This window comes from Patella vulgata, chromosome 8 (genome assembly GCF_932274485.2).
Source record: "Patella vulgata chromosome 8, xgPatVulg1.2, whole genome shotgun sequence".
Taxonomy (NCBI): Eukaryota; Metazoa; Mollusca; class Gastropoda; family Patellidae; genus Patella; species Patella vulgata.
The window spans coordinates 11327684-11350349 of NC_065886.2; the positions used below are offsets into that span (position 1 = coordinate 11327684).

The following is a 22666-nucleotide window of genomic DNA, read 5'->3' on the forward strand; positions in this document are numbered from 1 at the left end:
GATTTAATGATTAAATGGATAATCGAGACTATGATTTTTGTCGTATCGACTTTAGTAATGATGATCGAGGCTAGGCGGAAATTTCAATCGCTTAATTCTTGGTTCATATGAGTGAAATTTTCAGCAAATTGCCTTTACATTATCTAGTTTTTAACTATTATAGTGAGAACTGCCAACTCGTTATCTAATCTCCCACAATGTATTAAGTAAAGCTATATGACGCCATGACGTCATAGTTTTTATGGCGTCATAGTTGGGACCCAAAATGGCGCCTGTAAATAAGTTGTCGTAACTTTCCCTATACAGGGCTTTGAAGCACACGCGTTAAACCACTCGACCACCACCGCCACTGAGAATTTAACCAAGAGATCCCCCTTGTCAGTGGAGCAGAAACTAAGGCTGGCAAGGAACATCACCAGGTCGTTCGGATGGGACGAACTAAAACAGGTCCAATGTACGTAACAGAACCATAACAGAATTCGAAAATCCTACCCCACACTCCTGGGCAGCAATCACGTGTCCCAGCCCTGTTTACATCTCGTGACCTTGATGAAATACGGAGGTGACCTTAATATTTAGATCTAACCAATAAAATAAGCAAGTTAAACACCTTTTCATCTTCACTTCATTTTCTTTGTCCTGTTCTGTTGGTCGTACGGCGGAGGTGCCTTAAAAATCAGACAATATTAGTATAAGGGGATAGAAACAAATTAATTAGGCCTACTTCTTAATAAATAGTCACGGTTAACCAGTGCTGTTTGTTCTTTAGTCAGACTTTTCAAGATTATTAGCCACAACTTTTCACCTACAGAAATGTCATCCATATCTCTGTACACGAGGAAACGACAGAATCTGGAATCAGTAGCACACTTTTTAGCATCATTCAAGTAACCTGTGGCGCCTACCAGCACATCTTCGTGTATCACGTGACCTATCTGCGACGGCAGCATCCCGTACAGATAAACGTCATCGATCCAGAAGAAAGGAGTGAAAAAGGAGGCCTGATACAGAGACTGGCCAATATCCGAAGAAATAACAACAAAGAAACCGGAGCAGTGCACAATCGGAAACGTTTTGTATCCTCTAAATTTGTCAGCTTTCACGGACCATTTACCCCGGCCCCGCATGATTCCGCTGGTACCGAGCGGACGCGTGTGGCACAGTACAAACCTTTTCCTGTCCTTGTATTTTGGCATCAAGTCTTGTAAGAAGAGAAAGGGATTTAATAAGACGTCATCGTCAACTTTTACAATAATTTTCGAATGGTTACAATATTCAGACATCCATCTATAAGCCAAAACGCCCTTTAGCGTTAAATTATGATAGCTGTCTAAAAACTCTCCCTGGACCATATCAGCGTATTTAGCGTGCTCATCCTCCAGCAGCTCCTGAACAGTTTTATTTCCGGTTAGACCAAGCATAAACACAATCCGAGTTGAATTATTTTTAAACAGATTTTTATTTGCCCACGTCTCCCGCATCAAACGTCTCCGTTCAAAATGGTTTGTAGCCGTGTGAACGATGGTTAGAAAAGTCAAGTTTGTGGTATTTTTGCACAAGTTCGGACTGTTCATGACGTAAGGACTGGTTAAAGTTAACGGGTATATCGTTTTCTTGCCTCGGTGCACTCGTGTTTTATGATATGTGGGGTTTCTGGATCGGTTTTGTTGCCAGGTTACACCTATATCCGGTACTCCATCCGAATTTTGTTGTTGGGTTTCAGTTATTTCCGGTACTCCATCAGGATTTTGTTGTGGGGTTTCACTTATTTCCGGTACTCCATCCGAATTTTGTTGTGGGGTTTCACTTATATCCGGTACTCCATCCGGATTTTGCCGGTACACGATGTTAAGGTGACTTCGCGTGTCATATTGCACAAACGCCATATAAATCAGGAAACCTAGCAGCATGAAAACAAGTATGCTGGAAATAGCATTTCTCATACAGGTTTTATGACCGTTGGTTGTCATGGTTGCAATTTTATCTTCCTCCTAAAGACGATCCTGAAAATGGCCGAGTTAATTTTAAATATTAATGTTAGTTATTGTCAGGGCCGTAACTAGCACAGAGCAACGAGGCGGGCGGGAAGTGTTCACGGGGGTGCTGTAAAATTGACGGACAATGTATATGTATTGTTTTTATGGTCAACAACTTTTTAACTCTTTAGAGTCGCGAGCAGATAGATATTTCAGCATACGGTCTGGTTTACTATCAAGTTCTATTCTAATGTAGACAACTGTGAAAATTTGAGCTCTTACATTATTGAATTAGATGTGTTTTAATGACGTGACCGGGCTATAATGCGGCAAAAAAACAGTGTTTTCTTTAGTTATAGGGATAAAGAGGGGTGAGCAGTTCCAGAATGGCCGCGAATTATTTTCATTTCGATCGAAACAATTACATAAAATATTAGGCGCGGATCCGGAGACGGCTCAGATTCTTAAACCCTGCTTGACACAATTACAACATTATCTATCATACCTGAATCTTAATCATGAAGTAAACCAAATCAGAGAAATGTAGACTCATGCGTGGAGGTTGTGCTTGTCTGCCAATAAACCACGAACTGATCTTATATTTCTTTTTGTATATTAAGCAGCTGTGTGTATGGATGTCATTGATCTATCGAAACATAATAATGAAGACAGGCAATAGTGCGTGAAATAACTTTATTTAAAGTTGCAATTTCCTTTTCTTTAAGTTATATTTTTAAAATGTATTTTAATAAAGCCTTTAAATAGATGGTATCTATAAACAGTCCTACCTTGTTAAAGAATAATCCTTTAATTCACTATTGCAAGTTGAGAAATTGGCAAAAATATCATTTTCAACTTCAAATTCAAACGTTTGAAGCTAGCTATTCCATGGGGGAATAGAAACACAAGGGAGGTAATTGTGTTATTATTTCCGGGGTCAAAGGATTTTTAAGTGGGAGAATAATACCTATGATCGTATTCGTATAATACTGAGTTGACAATCTATTGAGCAAAAGACACAGAAATAATTATTTTTTGACTTTCTTAGAAAATATGGAATTATCGCTTTAACTCCCGCTTCCACCGAGATGATATCGCAGACAAGACGGACAAAAGCCATGCCGTGTCTTATGAGGGAAATTGTGTTCTCTGTAAAATTTCAACCACTTCCACGTGTTCTTCTACATGCACGGCAATGTGTACAAGGTACCTGAGGCGCGGTGACATCGCAGACAAGACGCTATATGAAATAGTCATTGCTTGATAATGACTAGAGAAGCCAAATCGAAACGTTGGTCAGTAATAAGCAGTAATTGTGACCTTTATATACTGAGCGCCATTTAAAACGCATCCCTTTTTTTTCCCAAATATTTTATTACTAGGTGGTTTTGTATGTATAATAGTATGCAATACTATGAACTATCGTTTCACACAATGCTCCCAAACGCAAAAAATATCGGCCCGTGTGCACAAAAAAAATGCACGAGATGCACATGAAAAACCCAATATTCACGTGCAGCATTGTGTGTGAGCCCTTTAAAAGCATGTTTTCAACTTAATGTGCAGTACATGAACTGTGAAACGTCAATCTGTCGTAATTTGTTGTTGGACGTATGAAGGAATCGAGCTAGAGATGCCGAGACTTACTGAAAATCAACGGAATGAAGCCATGGGAATGTCCCGGGCTGACATGTCTACACGTGCTATTGCCAGACACTTCAATTGTCATCAGTCCACTATTGTAAGGTTAGTGGAACGTATTCGAGTTACTGGATCAACACGTGACCGTCAACGTCCTGGTCCACAACGCGTTACAACCCAGGCTCAAGACCGCTACATCCGGGTCACGCATCTGCGTGACAGATTCCGTCCAGCGACTCGAACAGGTGCAGCAGTCGTCGGAAGACAAGGACCAGTAAGTGCCAACACCGTAAGACGTCTTCTTAGCGAAGTAGGACTCCGTGCACGACGACCTTATGTTGGAGCTATCCTCAGGGATCATCGCCGTCAGCGGCGTTTGATATGGGCTCAAGGACACCAGACATGGAGAAGAGTAGACTGGCAAAGTGTGCTCTTCAGTGATGATGCGTTTTCCATGGCGCTCAGTATATTTATTTAACTTGTTCTCTGTACATCTCTTGCTAAATGTGGGCGTATCTTGCATGACAACCACCACTTGTTATCCGTGGGGGCCGGAGAGCGGCGTGTCCGCTTTGCTTACTCTTCATGGAATTCTAATAGTTCTTTTAACTGCACGACCAACGAATAGACAATGTTCCTTGCTGGACCCTGCACCAATGACAAAGGGAAACATACTGAGAAATCCTGGTTAATGAATGGTTTAACACACGCGCGCTTTAGATCACCCTCCTCGTTGCTCTGAGCTAATTACGGCCCTGCATGGAACGTCATGGGTTCCAGTGGCATGGTTTCGTACCCACACTTGTACGTGACAAGGAATAGAGTCACCTCCCTTTTCTGTGCCCTCCGGTCTCCTCCCACTGGCATAGATCCTACGCGCAAGCGAAATATTGAAATAATATCGTGCATACGTTAGTCAACAACTGACCTAGTTTTAGTTGAATGGGCGTTACTCTCTCTCTCTCTCTCTCTCTCTCACTCTCTCTCTTAATAAACCATGTTTTATTAAACACCATATACAGATTATAATATCAATATTATCACTAATAGCCCTATAGCAATAATACCAGTAATTTATCTTTTCTTATTACTTCGGATATTAAAGGGGAATTATTGAAGATTGAATAAAAAAACTAGATAGTGTAAAGACAATATGTTGACATTTTCTGCTCTGAACCGAGATATTAGCGATTGAGTTTCAGGCCTAGCCTCGATCATTACTAAAGTGGAGGTATGTTGTCGCCCTGTCCGTCCGTCCGTCCGTCCGTCCGGAGGGGGTTGGATGGCTGAATGGTTAGCGTGCGCGCGATGTATCAAAGTCTGTCATTGATTCAACTGGCGTGGTTTCGAATCCCCGGTTGTACGTGACAAGGAGTAGGGTCGCCTGTCCAACCTCGTGGGTTTTCTCCGGGTCCTCCGGTTTCCTCCCACTGCTAAAGACCCCTACGCGCAAGCGTATTATTGAAATAAAATTAACCCATATGTTAGTCCCGAATTGACCTAGTTTGTGTCGAATGGACGTTAAACCCCATTTCTCTCTCTCTCTCTCCCGTCCGTCCGGACGTCCGTCCACACTCTACGGGTCACAATTTTTATCCCATTTCAACGAAACTTGAAATATAGGTTTATCTCCCTAAGATCTTGGTTTCTTTCGATATTGGCATGTATCGGTCCGTAACTTCATGGATTATGGCCCCTGATTGTACGAAAAATCGCGTTTTTAGCTTTTGGACCCAATAGAATTCACAATTTTTATCTGATTTTGTTGAAGTTTGAAATGTAAGTTTATAACCCAAAGATCTTGGTTCTTGTCGATATCCACGCATATCGGATCGTAACTTCCTAAATTATGGCCCTTGATTTTTCGAAAAATCGCCTTTTGTTTAGCTTGTTCTCTATCCATCTCCTGCAAAAAGTGGGTGTATCCTGCCTGGCAGCCGCTGTTTTGATTTAATCATCAATGAGCGTTGAGCAGCAGATCGGATTCAAATCCACTGAAAATCCAACATGTTAATATATGTCTATTTAATAGTTTATATTCAGGCCTAAAGAAAGACCTGCAAATAGGCAGATTTAGCTCTTGCCTTTGTATGTTTAAAGAGAGAAAGAGAGAAAGAGAGTTTTGATTTCTGTTCCGGTAATGATTATAAAGGTAAACCATGGTCCATATATACTTTCAAAAGGATCGAGGGACAAGGGCAGGGTCATTTTGTAGACCAACTACAGGTCACAATGTTTATCCTATTTTGACGAAACTTGAAAAGATCTCGGTTCTGTTCGATATCGGCATGTATTGGACTGTATCGTCATGGATTATGGCCCCTGATTGTACGAAAAATCACGATTGTAGCTTGTGGACATTCTAGAGGTCACAATTTTTTACCCGATTTTGATGAAACTTGAATTGTATGTTTGGACTGTAATTTCCTGAATTATGATCCTTGATTGTACGAAAAATAGGGTTTTTAGTTTGTGGTCCCTCTAGAAGTCACTTTTTATCCAATTTATCCCCGTTACACCATAATGATGGTTGAGTTCGAATTTCGTAAAAATCGGACTAAAACTGTCTGACAAAGGTGACGCTCCTTGTGCGCAAATAATGTACAAGTATCTAATACGAAGGTTTAATTCGAAGGTATTGGACCCTCTAGAACGGGAGTGTCATACTCATTTCGATTTAGGGGCCACCTGAAATAAAATTTTACGTTAAGTGAACCGGAGATATACAAAAATAACCCTAACCCTACATATTATAATTCAACGTTTTCTCGTATTACATACCGAGAAAGAGAGAAAGAAATGGGGTTTAACGTCCACTCGACACAAACTAGGTCATTTCGGGACTAACATATGGTTCAATTTGTGACGTTGAACCTCAACGGAATTTGAATGGGTCAAAAAGTCAATCGTTATCTAAAGATAGCAGTAAGTGTTCATTCACAATAAATATTGATACTCCTGATAGCCTGTCATGTTACAATAAAGGTCATACAGAGAGAGAGAGAGAGAGAGAGGGGGGTTTAACATCCACTCGACACAAACTAGGTCATTTCGGGACTAACATATGGTTTAATTTTACTTCAAAGATCTCAGTTCCTGTCGATATTCGCGCATTTCAGACCATAACTTCGAGGATTATGGCCCATAATTTACGAAAAATTGTGCAAAATGTGGGTGTATCTTGCATGGCAACTGCTGTTAAAATCTAAAATCAAAACCAATTAGGCCTAGCGTAATCATTAAGAAACAAAATTTCCACTCAAAATTCAAAGTTTTTTATAATAATAATAATAATAATGACTTTATTTAAGGGCAGAGTCTATCTCAGATAGCTACAATTAAACGTATCGTTAAACTGTGTTTAACGCTACAATTGATACAGTCTAATTAAAGACTCCTTACGCAAGTTCAAATACGTTCAAACGCACAATTGTCAACACATATCGATTACAGTTTGTATTGAAATAAGTAATACTATCACAAATAGTGAAGACTGGACCACTAAAATAGTTACCGAACAGTTTTTCTTTGTGGTAATGCGTTCTACATTTTCAAAGCGGTGTTTCTTATGTGAAAGCCGCCACACCGGCCAGTTGAAATAAGTTCGGTAGGCGAGAAATTTCGGGTAGGAGTTGGGTTTCATATCATAATGCGGCAAGGCTTCACCTTTATTTCAATGGGAATTGGTTTATTATATGTTAAGTTATATGTGCAGTACAGTCTTGGATCAGTTTATGTGTAAATTAAGGGAGCTATAGGCCAATAACCTTTTAGTAGCCATTTGACTAAAAACAAAACTTGCGCAAAGGAACTCCGTAGGACGAGCCACTACTGTGACTGGAGTAAGGCGGAAGACATCAGTAGTGGAACCATTTCTACATCTCAGAATGCTCGATGAGTTGAACGCTTTCCACCACAGATGGAGTAAAATGTGGCAATATTGGTTTCAAAAACAGGTCTGAGGTTGTCCATCATGTCTATCATTCAGACAAATATTCTACTTTGATCGACGGATAGGAGGTTTTGGGTGTCCGAGACTGAAAATCTCTGCTCTGAGATCAATCTCCCAAACAGAGTTGTCTAGTCTTCCCTTGCACTCGAGACTTGTGTGTCACTTGTGTGAGAATGCTCTGAGATACACAAACTAAAAGTAGGATTCTGTAAATATGTATCTATCCGCCCAACATGTCACGGGGGGCAGCCAGGTTCTCAACTCTGTTATCCTTCCGCCTCTAAAACATGAATATTCATCGAAACCTGAACGAAAATGTAAACTTTTTATAGTCAATTCTAGACTAAACAAATCAAATAGATTGCCATGAAAAACAGGAAAGAGAGAGAAAGGCTGCTATAGAAATAACTAAGTGATGTGAGATCAGTCTATTTATAGAGAGGTGGCCTACTTTCTCGGGTCACGCCCACTATGTACTTTTACTTGCATAACCCTAGAAGTCATCAAACCGGTTACTGCTTTTCATGTTTTAGCTCGTTATATCTGTTATTCTAGAGATTGAAATCATGGCAACTAAACGAGTAGCAGTGGTGAGTATGGTTTTGTTTTGTCTTGTTTTGAAGAAATCACAGGATTCTCTAGTATGTCTTGAAGTACAGTTGAAAAACCGCAAACACCAATTGACCAAAAGAATGCAGGTCATATAATGTGGGACATAGCCTACACGGGGTCTGTGAGAGGGGATGGTAAGGACAGCTGGGACACTTGTCCCGAAGGTATGCCGAGTAATGGGGTTTTGTTGGTATAAATTAATAAAAAAAAAAAATACACTGTTACCGGATCGTGAAGAGGCGTGGGTAGGATCAGAATCGGATTCTGTCAGTCCACTTTTTTGGAAAAAATTGGTGAATTAAAAACTATAAAAGTCACCTGCCCAGGCAGGCTCTCGTCACTAACAGGATATGCGGGCACTGACCCGACTTCGATTCGCTTGGGGTTTTCGACACTGTCCGGGTCTCCGTGCAGTCCCCCTTCCTTTTGATTCCAGTTCAAAATGTTTTTGGGTATTGAAAAAATAAAAGAATAGTTTATGTGATGAAATCTTTTTGTTTTTGATATTTTGGTGTGTGATGGTCACGGTTTTCGTTTTTCCATCTACTTGCATAAAATGTCTGGTCAAATTGCGTCATTCTGAACCAAGATATTTGCAATTCAATTTTAGGCTCACCTCGATCATCATTACTAACGATTCTACGATAACAAACAAAGTCTCGATTATCTTTTTTTACGTTAAATTATCCATCACAAAATATATTCAAATCCACTAAATATCACAGGCTCACGATGGCATCGGGAGTTGATTATGGTCTGGATAAATTAATTAATGTCTAATTAATAATTTAGATAACACTCAGGTGAGAGTGATGAAACTCAGTATAGATGTCTTTATTATATCATTACCTTGACTAACTTTGATGATGAGAACTTTCTGCTTAGGCTAAATAGCGATAAGCAATTTGATTGTCAAGACTTTGGAACATAACAGCTCTGCTTTTAATTGCGGTAGAATGTTAAAACTTGGTGCAGATGTTTATTAGGTGAATGTCTTGACTGTGTTCAATGATTAACATTTTTTCATCAAAGCTAAGCAGAACAAAGCAATTTATGTCAACACTTGATCTTGCCAAGTAATTAGAAGTAATTCCATGTAAATATGTAATTGTACTTGTTACCTTAGTTTTTTAGGTCTATCCGACTTAGTAGCATAAGGTACTATATAGATGGTTATCCGTGGTCCTATAAGTTTATGTAGATAATAATTGATATCAGTTTCCAGTATTAAAGACTTGAAGAGCCATTTCAAGAAAAATGTTAAATATATTGGGCTATATACATAACAATATTCATTAACATGACCCATTGACTTTAATTACAATAGTCTTAATGCTTCTATGTAGGCCTACACATGAAATGGGGTTTAACGTCCTACTCTTCTGCTCCTACTGGGCTAATGAAGACTGGCATATACCATGCAGTGAGGGAAATGTTGCCCAGACAGCAGCACTAGGGCCTCTTATATCAAATTCCAATTGTCATGGGTTCTTTAACGTGCGGGGGGGTTGGATGGCCGAATGGTTAGCGTGCGCGTGCTGTATCATAATGTCTGTCAATGAGTCAACTGGCGTGGTTTCGAATCCCCGGTTGTACGTGACAAGGAGTAGGGTCGCCCGTTCAACCTCTTGCGTTTTCTCCGGGTCCTCTGGTTTCCTCCCACTGCTAAAGACCCCTACGCGCCAGCGAATTATTGAAATAAAATTAAACCATATGTTCGTCCCGAAATGACCTAGTTTGTGTCAAGTGGACTTTAAACCCCATTTCTCTTAACGTGCATGCCAATTTATACATTGGACCTCAATATTTCATCCCATTTGAATGACTGACTATATCTTGTTCCTTCCCAGGCTCTCTGCCCTAAATCACTGACACCCTGGAAAATCCAGATGAACTTTGTCAGCCAACGCCGTGATAGACATGATACATGTACCTCCAGGCTAGAGAGCCAACGTCTTACTCACTAAACCACCATGGCTCCCCCTCTACACACGAGTCAAAGTGAAACACAATATACATTATCATAAAAATGATCGTGTGTTTGACTGAATAACCCAGCCGCTGATATCTTCTATTCACTGATCATGACTACCAGTGAACAGTAATAACCAATCGGCCATCCAACCCACGGCTACCAGTAAATGATGATATAACATAAGATGGATTATTTAGTCTACTGTGTAGTATTCAGGAGGAATTATATTGTCGTCTATTGTATATTGTCGCTGCCCCCGTCTGTCTGTCTGTCTGTCTGCCGACAAAAGAAAAAATATGTAACAACCCTTGTTGACCACCTGGATGACTTAGCTGCTGTGGGCGTATGTTTTGTTGCCTGGCAAGCTATCTTTTGAAATCATGTACTGCAGTATCTGTATTCTACAGAATTTGGTTTGGTAGTATGAAATACTTTCTCATTCCTTGGCTCCTTGAACCCTCCATTTGTACTCCTCCCCACCCACCCCTTCCTCCACTACCAGGCTCATATCGCATTCCGAAATCTATGCATACCCCAATCAGTTATATGTCCCAGGTGGACAGAATAATCCTACATATTTAGGTGGGGTGCATACTTCTTGCAGTTTTTCGTTTCATTAGACCTCATCCCAGTCAAACACTGCTGTAACGAAAGCAAATTTCTGCTAAAAATTATGACTGGTAAATAGCCCGATCAACAACCAATCCCTAACTGCGTTTAAACAGAGCTCTAGATATGTTTACATCACGTTACGTCGTAACTCACAAGATTTATTACGCCCAATTAACAAGTGCATAGCAGAATATTGGAGAAAAACTAATTGCTATCAAACGGCTACAATCTAAACAATACTGCTTGGAGCTCAACAATACTTTCACCGTTTTTAATAGACTACCTTAAATCACTGTCCAAAGTTTTAGGGAAGACCCCAGATTAAACGAGGACTGTCATGTTGCTGTACTTAGGACAGATTTGATTGAACAGGAAGAATAGACACACTTCCTCAAATAGCTCAAGTATTAGAAGTCAATCCAGCAATGGTCAGAGAGAGATTTCTCGGGCCATTTCTTCAGGAATATGGGTGAGGTGGGTAGTCAGCAAATGGTCAAAAGGTCTCTCTTGGGAGTCGAATGACGTGGTTTCGACTCCCAGCTTGTATGTGACATGGAGTAGAGCCATCTGTCCAACCTTGTGGGCTTTCTCCAGATCCTGCTAAAGCTAAAGACACCTATGCACAAACAAACTATTTAAATACAAGATTGAACTATGTTAGGCGGGGATCACAGTGGCTAAGTGGATAAGACGCTGGCTCATTAGCCTGGAGGGTTAGGATTAGGGTTAGTGTTCGATCCCTGCATTGGCCGAGAAAGTTCATCCAGATTTTCCGGCATGGTTCCCCTTTGTCAGTGATGCAGGATGGAGGGCCCGACAAGGACAGCTGTCTAGTCCTTCGGATGAGACAAAAAACTGAGGTCCCGTGTATATATTGGAATGCACGTAAGAGATCCTCTGGCGATAGTGCTGCTGCCTGGGCAAAATTTCTCTCATAGCGCACTGTATGGCGTATGCCCGTCTTCATTAGCCCAGTATAGGAGCAGAACAGTAAGACGTTAAACCCAATTTCATTTCATTTCGTTACTCCTTGTTACATACAAGTTTGGGATTGAAACCACATCGCTTGACTCCCCCCACCATTGTATTTGTGGGGGTTTGGCTGGGGAATGGTTAAAGCATGGAGTGGTTTTGATTCCTCACTTGGATGTGACAAAGAGTTGGGTCTCCTATCCAACCACATGGGTTTTCTGTGGGTCCTCTGTTTTCCTAAAGACCCCTAGATGCAAACAAATTATTGAATTAAAATTGAACCATAAAAATTACCTAGCTCTCTCTCTCTCTTTGTCTCTCCCTCTTCATTGTATTTGAAACAGTGAAATAAATATTTGTACAAAAGTCTCTAAAAGACTATCATCCCAAAATGTATTTGTGTCATAAACACAATTTTATGAATTCAGCAATTTTATTAAACAACCACAGGTTAAAAATATGATAAGAATGGATTGTGTCCCTTGCCTCATTATTTCTAGGGGAATACTTGATTGAAATTCTCTCAATTCCAAAAATAGTGTCAATCAAATGAAAAGGAGAATTTCGGAGCACAACACATGAACCAACTGCATAAATAATATCTCAACTAATCATGAGAGCTGAAACATATTTTTACTTGAAACATATTTGTTACTTAAAATACGTCACGATTCTACTCACACCACCTCAGCTGTTGGGCCTGGCAGAACTGTGACATGGCTGAATTCCTTATCACTTGATTGCAATTCTGTCAATCTGGGACGTTAATCGAGCAACGCCAATAACTTGATATCATTATTTGTCTTCACTAAAAGTCGCAAAGCCTGATTGTAAATTTTAGGTATACCTGTAATATCTTATTTTTGATGGCATAATCCATGCTAAATTGTACTTAAAGATGGGTTCCCAGAAAAGTATTTATCAGGTGGTTATTTCCAATAAAAGTATGGTAATTTTGGTATATATGGAAAGTAGAGATATCCAATCTTACTAGAAAAATACTGGATTCCCGGAAAAACACTCATGGAGCATATACAGGACAAAAATGTAAGGGTTCATCTAATCAAAAGCCCGACGATTAGGAATTTCTGCACACGTGATGTCAAAGGTCACACACGAACATTGAGTGCTTGATGTACAAGTTGATAAACTTTATGAAGAGTTAGACGTACAACACTTTCTGAGATAAAAATGGCGGAAAAAGACGTGGGTAGTGGATAATCCGAGAATTTAATTAGGATTCAATATTTGTAATAAATAGTAAGCGATTATAGACAACATCGTCTTATGTATGCATTGAATTCTCCTCTGACTTCCAAGAGAGGTAAGTCACGTGACGTAAACATGACCTGGTTTGATTTAATTTTTATAGCAGGACATTCCTCCGCAATTACAATGTTTGAGAAGGATTTGAAGCAAAGTTATGACAAATTAATTAGTTTGAATATGTTTTTAGTCCATATATACCATTAAATCACCCAGTTTGTATTCGGGAACCCATCTTTAAATGGATTGTTAATATTTAATTGAGAAAATAAACCAAAATATCAATTAAATTTGATGAAGAAGAGACCCAACAATAGATTTTACCCATATTCGTAGGTTCTGCTGGCTTGTTTACAGAGGAGGCAATATGTTGAGAAATTTTGAATTCATCTTTCTTTTTGTAAATACTGAAAGCAATTGAATTATTTTAGGGTCTGATATTCCTTTTAGATATTCAACATTCACAAGTTTACATGGGATTAAAAATCCCTCAGATGACGATCAGCTGCTTTTAAATATCCAGATCCCAAAAGAATTTTCTAATGTCTTTAATCTCTGTCGATTGAATGCTTTCCACCATCGATGAAGCAACTCAGCATCTTGTCCCAAAGCATAGACATTTTTGAGATACCGGAACCAAAAGTAGCATCTTGACCTGAAGCAAGGAAATTTTTGAGATACTGGAACCAAAAGTAGCATCTTGACCTGAAGCAAGGAAATTTTTGAGATACCGGAACCAAAAGTAGCATCTTGCCCTAAAGCATGGAAATTTTTGAGATACCGGAACCAAAATAGCATCTTGACCTGAAGCATGGAAATTTTTTGGATGTAGCTGTCAACCACCAACATTTTAACTAAGATTCTAAAATATAAAGATTCAGTAACTACTTAAAATTCAAACATAAGTCAATAAAATTTGCCATGCAAAGGGAGAATTGGAGGGAACTAGGTTTATGGGTTTCTCCAATTGAGTGGACTATTCAGTGGTCTGATCTATGGCATTAGTGTGAAGTTGTCTCCCCTGCTGCATTATTCTCTTGTATTTGTTGTTATTTAATGACTTCTGTTTTGTTATTTCCTTCAGGTAACAGGTGGAAATAAAGGTGTAGGTTTTGGTATCGTAAGAGCTTTATGTAAACAGTTCCAAGGTGATGTTATTCTAACAGGTTAGTATCAATACAGGATAATTCTTATCCAAATGGTGACTCGTCATTATCGAATTCTAACTGTCAAGGAAGCCTTAAATGCACAGTGATGAGTGCACAGTTGAATTTCTATTTTGTGTGGGTCACCTGCCTAACACAGTGGGATTTCTCTGGGCCTTTTGGTTTCCTCGCGCTGTTTAAAACCCCTGTTCCAACCAAACAACTAGAAGCTTTTTCCTTGCAATTCCTGCCATCCTGTAACACTAAAAATGACCACCATCCTACATGACAAACAAGGCCCTCTATCATGCACTGTTGACAAGGCCCACCATCATGCACTGCTGACAAGGCTGTCATCATGCACCACTAAAGGGGAGGCCAGACTGTACAGCTGATATGTCCCGCTGTACTGTTCCTCGGACAAGGGGAGGTCATCCTGCACCACTGACAAGGCCCGCCATTCCGTATCGCTGACAAGGGGAGGCCAGACTGTAAAATCATGAGGAACTTTCTTGGCCTACACTGGAATCACCCCCAAACCTCCAGCACCTGCATCACCATAACATCTCTTTAAACATGATATGTAAAACCTTTTTTTTTTCCAGCGAGGAATGTAGATTTGGGTAAAAAGGCTGTGAGCGATTTAAATGCAGAAAATTTAAAACCTGAGTTTCACCAGTTAGATATTTGTGATATGTCCAGTATTGAAACATTAAAACAATATCTTCAATCTAATTATGGTGGTCTCGATCTGTTGGTTAATAATGCTGGTATTGCCTATAAGGTGGGTCTATTATTACGTAATAAGGAAAAAGGGAAAGAAATGGGGGTTTAACACATGGAGATTGTTTTGCCCATATGAGCCGGACATGTCCTACGTAAGTTGGAAAACGTCCAGCTCGGAATATACCCAATCTGACATCAAGATGTGGAGAATCATATTAAAAATGGGGGGTTGGGTGGCTGTATGGTTCAATATGTTTAAGAGTAGGCTGTAGCATCGCTGCCTGGGCAAAGTTTCCCTCATAGCACACTGTATGGCGATGCCCATCTTCATTAGCCTGGTACGAGCAAAACAGTAGGACGTTAAACTACAAAATGTTGTGATTTCCCTTTGAATTTTGCTGGAATAGTTCAGTTACGGTAGTCATAAATCTATGATGTCATGCAATGTTTTCTTTTCAGGCAGCATCAACAGCCCCATTTTCCGAACAAGCTGAAGTGACGGTTAGAACCAATTTTACAGCTACATTAGATATTTCTAATGTTTTGTTTCCACTGCTCAGGCCTCATTCCCGGTAATATAATAATTAAAATATTCCGTGAAGACAAATTAAAGAAATGAAATGAACTGGGTTTTAACATCCTTTGATGACAAAGTCTGTCATTTAGTCAATTGGTGTGGTTTTGATTTCCTGCTAGTATGTGACAAGGAGTCGTTGGCTAAATGGATTAGACGCTGGCTTGCTAGCCTGGAGGTCCCGTGTTCGATCCCTGCATTGGTCGAGAAAGTTCATCAGGATTTTCTGGCCTAGTTTCCCCTTGTCAGTGTTGCAGGAAGGAGGGTCTGACAAGGAGGACAGCTGTCTAGTCATTTGGATGGGACGAAAAAACGAGGTCCCATGTATACAAGCGTGCACATAAGAGATCCCTTGGCAGTTGGAATTTGATATAAGAGCTGGCCATAGTGCCACTGTCCAGGAAAAACTGTAGAAAACCCACGACATTGGACAGGCCACCCTACTCTTTGTCACGTACAAGCGGGGAATCACACGTGTTAAGCCATTCGGCCACCCCAACCACCTGATATTATGTATGATGAGTTGTATTATGATTTGTTTTCTAGAGTTGTTCATGTATCCAGTATGGTTTCACAGTGGACTGGTAAAAAATGTTCTGAAGCTTTGAAAGCTCGTTTTCTGGATCCTGCATTAACCATTGATGAACTGAAACAAATAATGCAAAATTTCGTTGAGTATGTAAAAAAAAAATTTATTATTTATTATTTTTTTCATTTTTGCTTTTCTTTTATGATATAAAACCAAGATTTTTACTGACAATAAAAAAAAAGTGGGTATCTTACACTATGAACGTCATTTGAAGCATTGTGAATCCCTTGTAACCTAAGGAATATTGGGGTTAGTGCCAAATGATAAGGCCAACTCAACTTTTTATCATAGGTCATGAGATGTAAACGAGGCTAGCGCTAATCCCAACCCTAACCCTGGACCTAGTCGCAATGCTTACCCTAACCCTAACCAGTGCTGTAACCTTATTTACATCTCAGCGACCATGACAAAAATTGAGCTCGTCTTAACAAATAGATTTAGCCGAATATCAGTCCAAACATGGTTCAATTTTTAGTATTTCCATAAATATGATGAATTCAAAATTCATATGTATAGAAAGATAGGGAAATGTGAAATACAATTTGGTGACTGATTACAGTGATTGCCCTGATTGTAGTCTCAAATAGAACAATCTGATCAAAACACAGATCCTATTTCCTTTTGTATTTTATAGTTCAAAATTTTGTTTTACTTGTCTTTACTACACTTGGATCTAGAAGAGTTGTTATATAGCCTGCTTTCTGGTTGATTGGGGAGATTAGCCAATGAAACGGTTTGCTGTGGCGAGTTCTTGACGTGCAGTGCACGGAACCATGGGTATCCCACTAGAAACATCAACGCTGATTGGTTAATCAAATGTCTGACGTCATAGGGTCAAAAGCCACTTATTACACCTGACGCAACCTCCCACTACAACTGGTCAGATCTTTATGTAGTAGTGGCCATCGAAAGTATAAAAAAAAAAGATACAAAATAAAAATCTGTATTTTAATAAGATTGCAAATAGAGTCACTCTCGATTGTTTGTTTGATCCTTAAACGTTAGAATCAATAGTATGTTAAACATGCATTATGCAAGAGCTAAATCTGCCTATTGCAAGTCTTTCTTTAGGCCTGAAATGATTTCTAAATTATTAATTAGACATTAATTAACTTATCCAGGCCATAATCAACTCTCGATGGCATCGGATTTCTCCAATATTAAATAGATTTAGATTAGAACAGTTCAGCCATATTTTGATTTAAGCTAAAATTGGAGGAGCAAGACTTAGCTTCGAACAAACAGTACGGGGGTTGAAATTATAGCATATGTCTTGTCAAACCTTCAAGGCTAATGTCTACGCTTGCAATTGAGTAATTTGAATGAAATTTTCAAATTATTCATTTTACATTATCTATTTTCGAACTAATATAGCAAGAATGGCTAGCTCTTTATCTAAATCTTACATAATGTAATTTTTATGTGCCCACATTGAAAAATCTTGTGGAAGCTCTAAATCCTTGTCTAGACTACTGCTCGCAGGACTTACATGCTGTGTACATTTTGTTGTCTGGCCACCTATCTTTTAAAGAATTTTACAATGATTAGTATCTGACAACTATTTGAAACCTGTATGGGTAGAAAAAATAACTTTGCTGTCAGTTGGAATATTTTCTGCCTCAAGCAATCTGTTATTATTTTTGAAATGTTCTGATTAGGAGCCAGTGCTTTAATCAGGTTGTTACTTTTAATATTTTTATTTCTTTTATTCTGAAGTGCTGCTAAAGCTGGAAAGGTTAGTGAATCTGGTTTTCCCGAATCTGCGTATGGTATGTCTAAAGTTGGTGTGACTGTGATGGCATTTATTCAACAGAGAGAATTAAATTCCAAAGATGATATTGTTGTCAATGCTGTAAGTTATAGGCCATTGTATCTTTTCATATGTACAAAAACTTTAATTGTAATATACAGGTGTGGTGTATATATAGGTGTGGTATATCTATAGGTGTGGTATATCTACTTGGTGTATAAAAGTTATATTATAACACATGATATTAGATGGAGTATATCTAACTAGGGTATATAAGGTATGGTATAATAAGATAACACCTGATGTATATAAGGTATGGTATATGGTAACACATGTCTAAATATGCCATGTTTTTATATGGGTGTGGTATATTATATATGGGTGTGGTATATCTCCAGGTCCTCCTTATCCTACCACAGCTAAAGACCCCTATATATGCACAAGCAAATTACGGAAATAAAATTAAACCGATGTTCTGAACTTTGTCTATTGTCTTTTCTCATGTTTTAAACTTACACAGAGTGACCTCCCTTCTTAAACAGACAGGTATGACCAGTCGTTTAGTGAACCACATCAATTGAAAGTAGCGTGTTATCTTATTACATCACAGATATTTCTATTACTTTAGAATTGTTTTCTTCTTTTGTTACATTATTAAAATTATAAAACGATGTCGAGAAAGAAATGATATTGGCAAGGAACAGCATCTAATCTAGTCATTCGGATGAAGCGATAAAAAGGTTACATGTAACTCTGATAATGACACTAACACTAACTTTTTGTTCCCATTATATTTTTACAGTGTTGCCCTGGTTTCATAAATACCGATATGTCCAGTCATAAGGGAAGTAAAACTATTGATGAAGGTAATTTTATTTTTTGTTTTTTTCTGTGATTTTCAGTGTTGCCCTGGTTACGTAGATACAGATATGACCAGTCATAAAGGAACTAAGACTATTGATCAAGGTAAAGAAATTCTTGTCATGTTTATTCGTTGCTTCTTTTATCCATGGGGAGTTGAATGACCGAATGCTTAGTACGTGCGTGCTGTATCATAAAGTTTGTCATGAGTCAACTGGTGTGGTTTTGATTCCCTGGTTGTATGTGACAGAGCAGGGTCAGCTGTCCTCCCACAGCTAAAGACCCCTACGCGCAAGCGAATTATTGAAATAAAATTGAACCATATGTTTGTCCTGAAATGACCTAGTTTGTGACGTTAAACCCCCTCTCTCTCTCTCTCTCTCTCTCTCTCTCTCTCTCCTCTCTCTCTCCTCTCATCGGTAATGAAGAGTTTGGGTCACACTTGTAAGAGGTCCCATGAACCAAACTTGTGCAAACTTCTCATCGCGCAGGCACTGCACAACATACTACATCATAACACTAAACTCTTTGTATTGACATTCTGTCTGTATTTATTTCTATGGTTCACACCACAGATGTATCTGTGGAATAGATAAGGTAAGTGTGTCTGGTTGTTCAGGACAATCAACTGAGTTTCGATGTTCAAATTTGCACTAGAAATGAAATGAAATGAGGTTTCTACTGTTATGCTTCAACAGGCATACAGCATTCAGTATTCTATGAGGGAACCTTTGTCCGGACAGCAGTGCTCACTATGGCCTACGCCTATTTCGAATTCAAGCTGTCCAAGATTCTTTTATGTACAATAGATTGTATTTAAATTTTATTTTAATATTTAAATTTTATATTTAGAATTTATTATAATATTTAGAATTCATTTTAATATTTAAAATTTATTTTAATATTTAAAATTTATTTTAATATTTAAAATTTATTTTAATATTTAAAATTTATTTTAATATTTAAAATTTATTTTAATATTTAAAATTTATTTTAATATTTAAAATTTATTTTAATATTTAAAATTTATATTTAGAATTTCTCATAATATTTAGAATTCATTTTAATGTTTAAAATTTATTTTAATATTTAAAATTTATTTTAATATTTAAAATTTATTTTAATATTTAAAATTTATTTAATATTTAAATTTATTTTAACATTTAAAATTTATTTTAATATTTTTAAATATTTGAATTTTATTTCAGGTGCGGAAACGCCAGTACTTTGCGCTCTGTTACCAGAAGGAACTGACATTAGAGGAAAATTTCTTTCTGAGAAAGCTGTACAACCATGGCCTTAAGTTTAGAGCAATTTTACATTCTTTATAGAGATTTATGGGAAAGGCCACCTTACCTCGTTTGGCATTCACTGTTCATTTTGTTTTCCAGAAATATCCAATAACTGTCATATAATCAACCTAAATAATTAGTGCTATTCGTATTTGAATAGTTTATCAAGTCTATTCAAACTGGTATTTTATTCATTAAATGTCAAATATTTGAATTTGAATAGTTTTTCAAGTCTGTTTTGAACCCATGTTTTACTATTCAAAATTTGAATAGTTTTTCAAGTCCACATTTTACTATTCATTATTCAATGTAAAATGAAAATTAATGAAATTTTTCTCCTATGAAATATTTATTGATATCAATAAAATGAAATCCAGTATTATTTAAAAATAAATAGAACATATATTGATATAAAAAAATATATTGTATCTAGAAAGTTGAAAATCCATCAAAAAATGGTCTGATAATTTGTCATTCCAATTAAATTGAGTATTCAAATGATGATTTGGTATATTTGATTTGTAAACCAGCTATGTACATGTATGTGGTCATGAAAAATTATACTGTATTGAACTCCATTACTATGACCTTTGGTGGCTCTCTCATGGAATCAATGGCTGCCCTGATTGGACATGGAATCAATGGTTGGTCATGGAATCAATGGTTTCACTGACATGCCAGGAATATATGGCTGCCATGACTTTGATGTAGTATTAGAATTCTAATATATTAGTGGTCTTTCTCTTGTTACCTCAGAAATGTTTTTATTATTTTTTTTTATATATAAATTTGATATTTGGCTTCTGTCTTATGATATGAACAATATACCCAAATTGAAATAAAATGTAAAAAATTATGAAATTCCATTGGAACCTTGGATAGCTGTATTTTGCATAAATGGAGAGAGAACTTCAATTACATTTTTCACAATTTGTAATTACAGTTTCACAATTTGTAATTACAGTTTCACAATTTGTAATTACAGTTTCACAATTTGTAATTACAATTTTCATAATTTTTAAGTACAGTTACATTATTTGTAATTACTGTTTTCATAATTTGTTTTAATTAAAAATTTAGCAGCACAAATTTTGGTTTTAAAAAAAGTATTTTTTTCCTGGAAACAATGTAAATTATAAGACTATAATTGCTGTAATTATATGTCTATACAAATGCTCATCATCTGCCTATCAATTTAGAATAAAACATGATTTAAACCAATAAATTGCCAGTTATAAAGATACATTCCCTTGATGTTAATTAGTTCATCTAATTCTAGTGTGGGTTGGACGGCCGAATGGTGTTGCATCATCAAGTCTGTTATCGAGTCAAATGGGGTGGTTTCGATTCCCCTAGTTGTACCTTATATAAACTATTAATTAAACATGAAAAGACCATAATCAACTCTCGATGCCATTTTATGTGTCTGATCTTCATAAAATTTGAATGGTTCTGCTGTTCAACATTACCGGTAATTGATGATTAAACGTGAAAATAGGTAACCGAGACTTAGTTAATTATCGTGACAGCGGTAACAATGACAGTTGAGCCTACAGCGATTTTAAAATAAGATTTTCTCGGCTCTGAGTTAAGTAGTTTGACTGAAATTTTCAGCATTATCCTGATACATTATGTAGTTTTTATATGTCCACATTATAAGATACTCCTCTTATCTTTATCTTAACCGATACTCCTCTTATCTTTATCTTTACCAATACTCCTCTTATCTTTAACTTAATCGATACTCCTCTTGTCTTTAACTTAACCGATACTCCTCTTATCTTTAACTTAATCGATACTCCTCTTATCTTTAATTTAACCGATACGCCTCTTTAACTTAACTTAACTTAACCGATACTTCTCTTATCTTTAACTTAACCGATACTTCTCTTATCTTTAACTTAACCAAAACTTCTCTTATCTTTGACTTAACCGATAATTCTCTTATCTTTATCTTTACCGATACTCTCGTCACCGTCAGGGTATCCGGGCCGCGGCAGGTAATCGGGGCCTAGTCCGACACGTCTATTATCTACATTACACGTACATAATATCAAGCTTAATTATGTCAGTTGGAATTCGACGTGGAGAAGGCGCAAACACCACTGTTCGGGCAAATTTCCCTCATAGCACACTGTATGCCGTATGCCCGTCTACATTAGCCCAGTCGGTACAGCAAAATAGGACGTTAAACCCCATTTCATTCATCCGTTATCGGGACATTTGGTTTCCTCTTGTCAGTGGTGCAGGACGGAGGGCCTGACAAAGATAGCTGTCTATTCGTTCGGATGGAACGAAAAACCGAGGCGCGATGTACACACTTGGTAGTTGGAATTTGATATAAGAGTAGGCCGTAGCGCCGCTTTCCGGGCAAAATTTTCCTCATAGCACACTGAATGGTGTATACTCGTATTCATTAGCTCAGTCGGTGCAGAACAGTAGGGTGTAAAACACCATTTCATTTCATTTATATCGGGACATCTACGTTTTACATTTTGACCTCTTCTTTTAAACCCCCTGGTGCGGGGGGGGGGGGGGTTGGATGGCTGAATGGTTAGCACGTGCGTGCTGTATCATAAGGCCTGTCATTGAGTCAAGTTGTACCCGGTTGTACGGGACAAGGAGTAGTTTGGCCTGTCCATCCTCGTGGGTTTTCTCCGGGTCTCCGGTTTCCTCCCATTGCTAAAGACCCCTACGCGCAAGCGAATTATTGAAATAAAATT

General features: G+C 37.9%; 1 protein-coding gene across 2 annotated transcripts; it reads left to right on the forward strand.

The window, feature by feature from the left end:
* Nucleotides 1-8009: 8009 nt before the first annotated feature.
* Nucleotides 8010-21032, forward strand: LOC126829790 (carbonyl reductase [NADPH] 1). 2 transcript variants are annotated; one of them, XM_050559918.2, is made up of 8 exons: nt 8010-8159; nt 14091-14172; nt 14757-14935; nt 15337-15449; nt 15998-16126; nt 17757-17892; nt 18593-18656; nt 19860-21032. In XM_050559918.2, exons 1-8 carry the CDS (start codon nt 8136-8138, stop codon nt 19952-19954), a joined length of 822 nt encoding a protein of 273 aa, XP_050415875.1. In that variant the 5' UTR covers nt 8010-8135; the 3' UTR covers nt 19955-21032. The 2 variants fall into 2 exon arrangements, with proteins under 2 accessions (XP_050415875.1, XP_050415874.1); XM_050559917.2 differs by lacking the exon at nt 18593-18656 and adding an exon at nt 18693-18756.
* Nucleotides 21033-22666: the final 1634 nt, after the last annotated feature.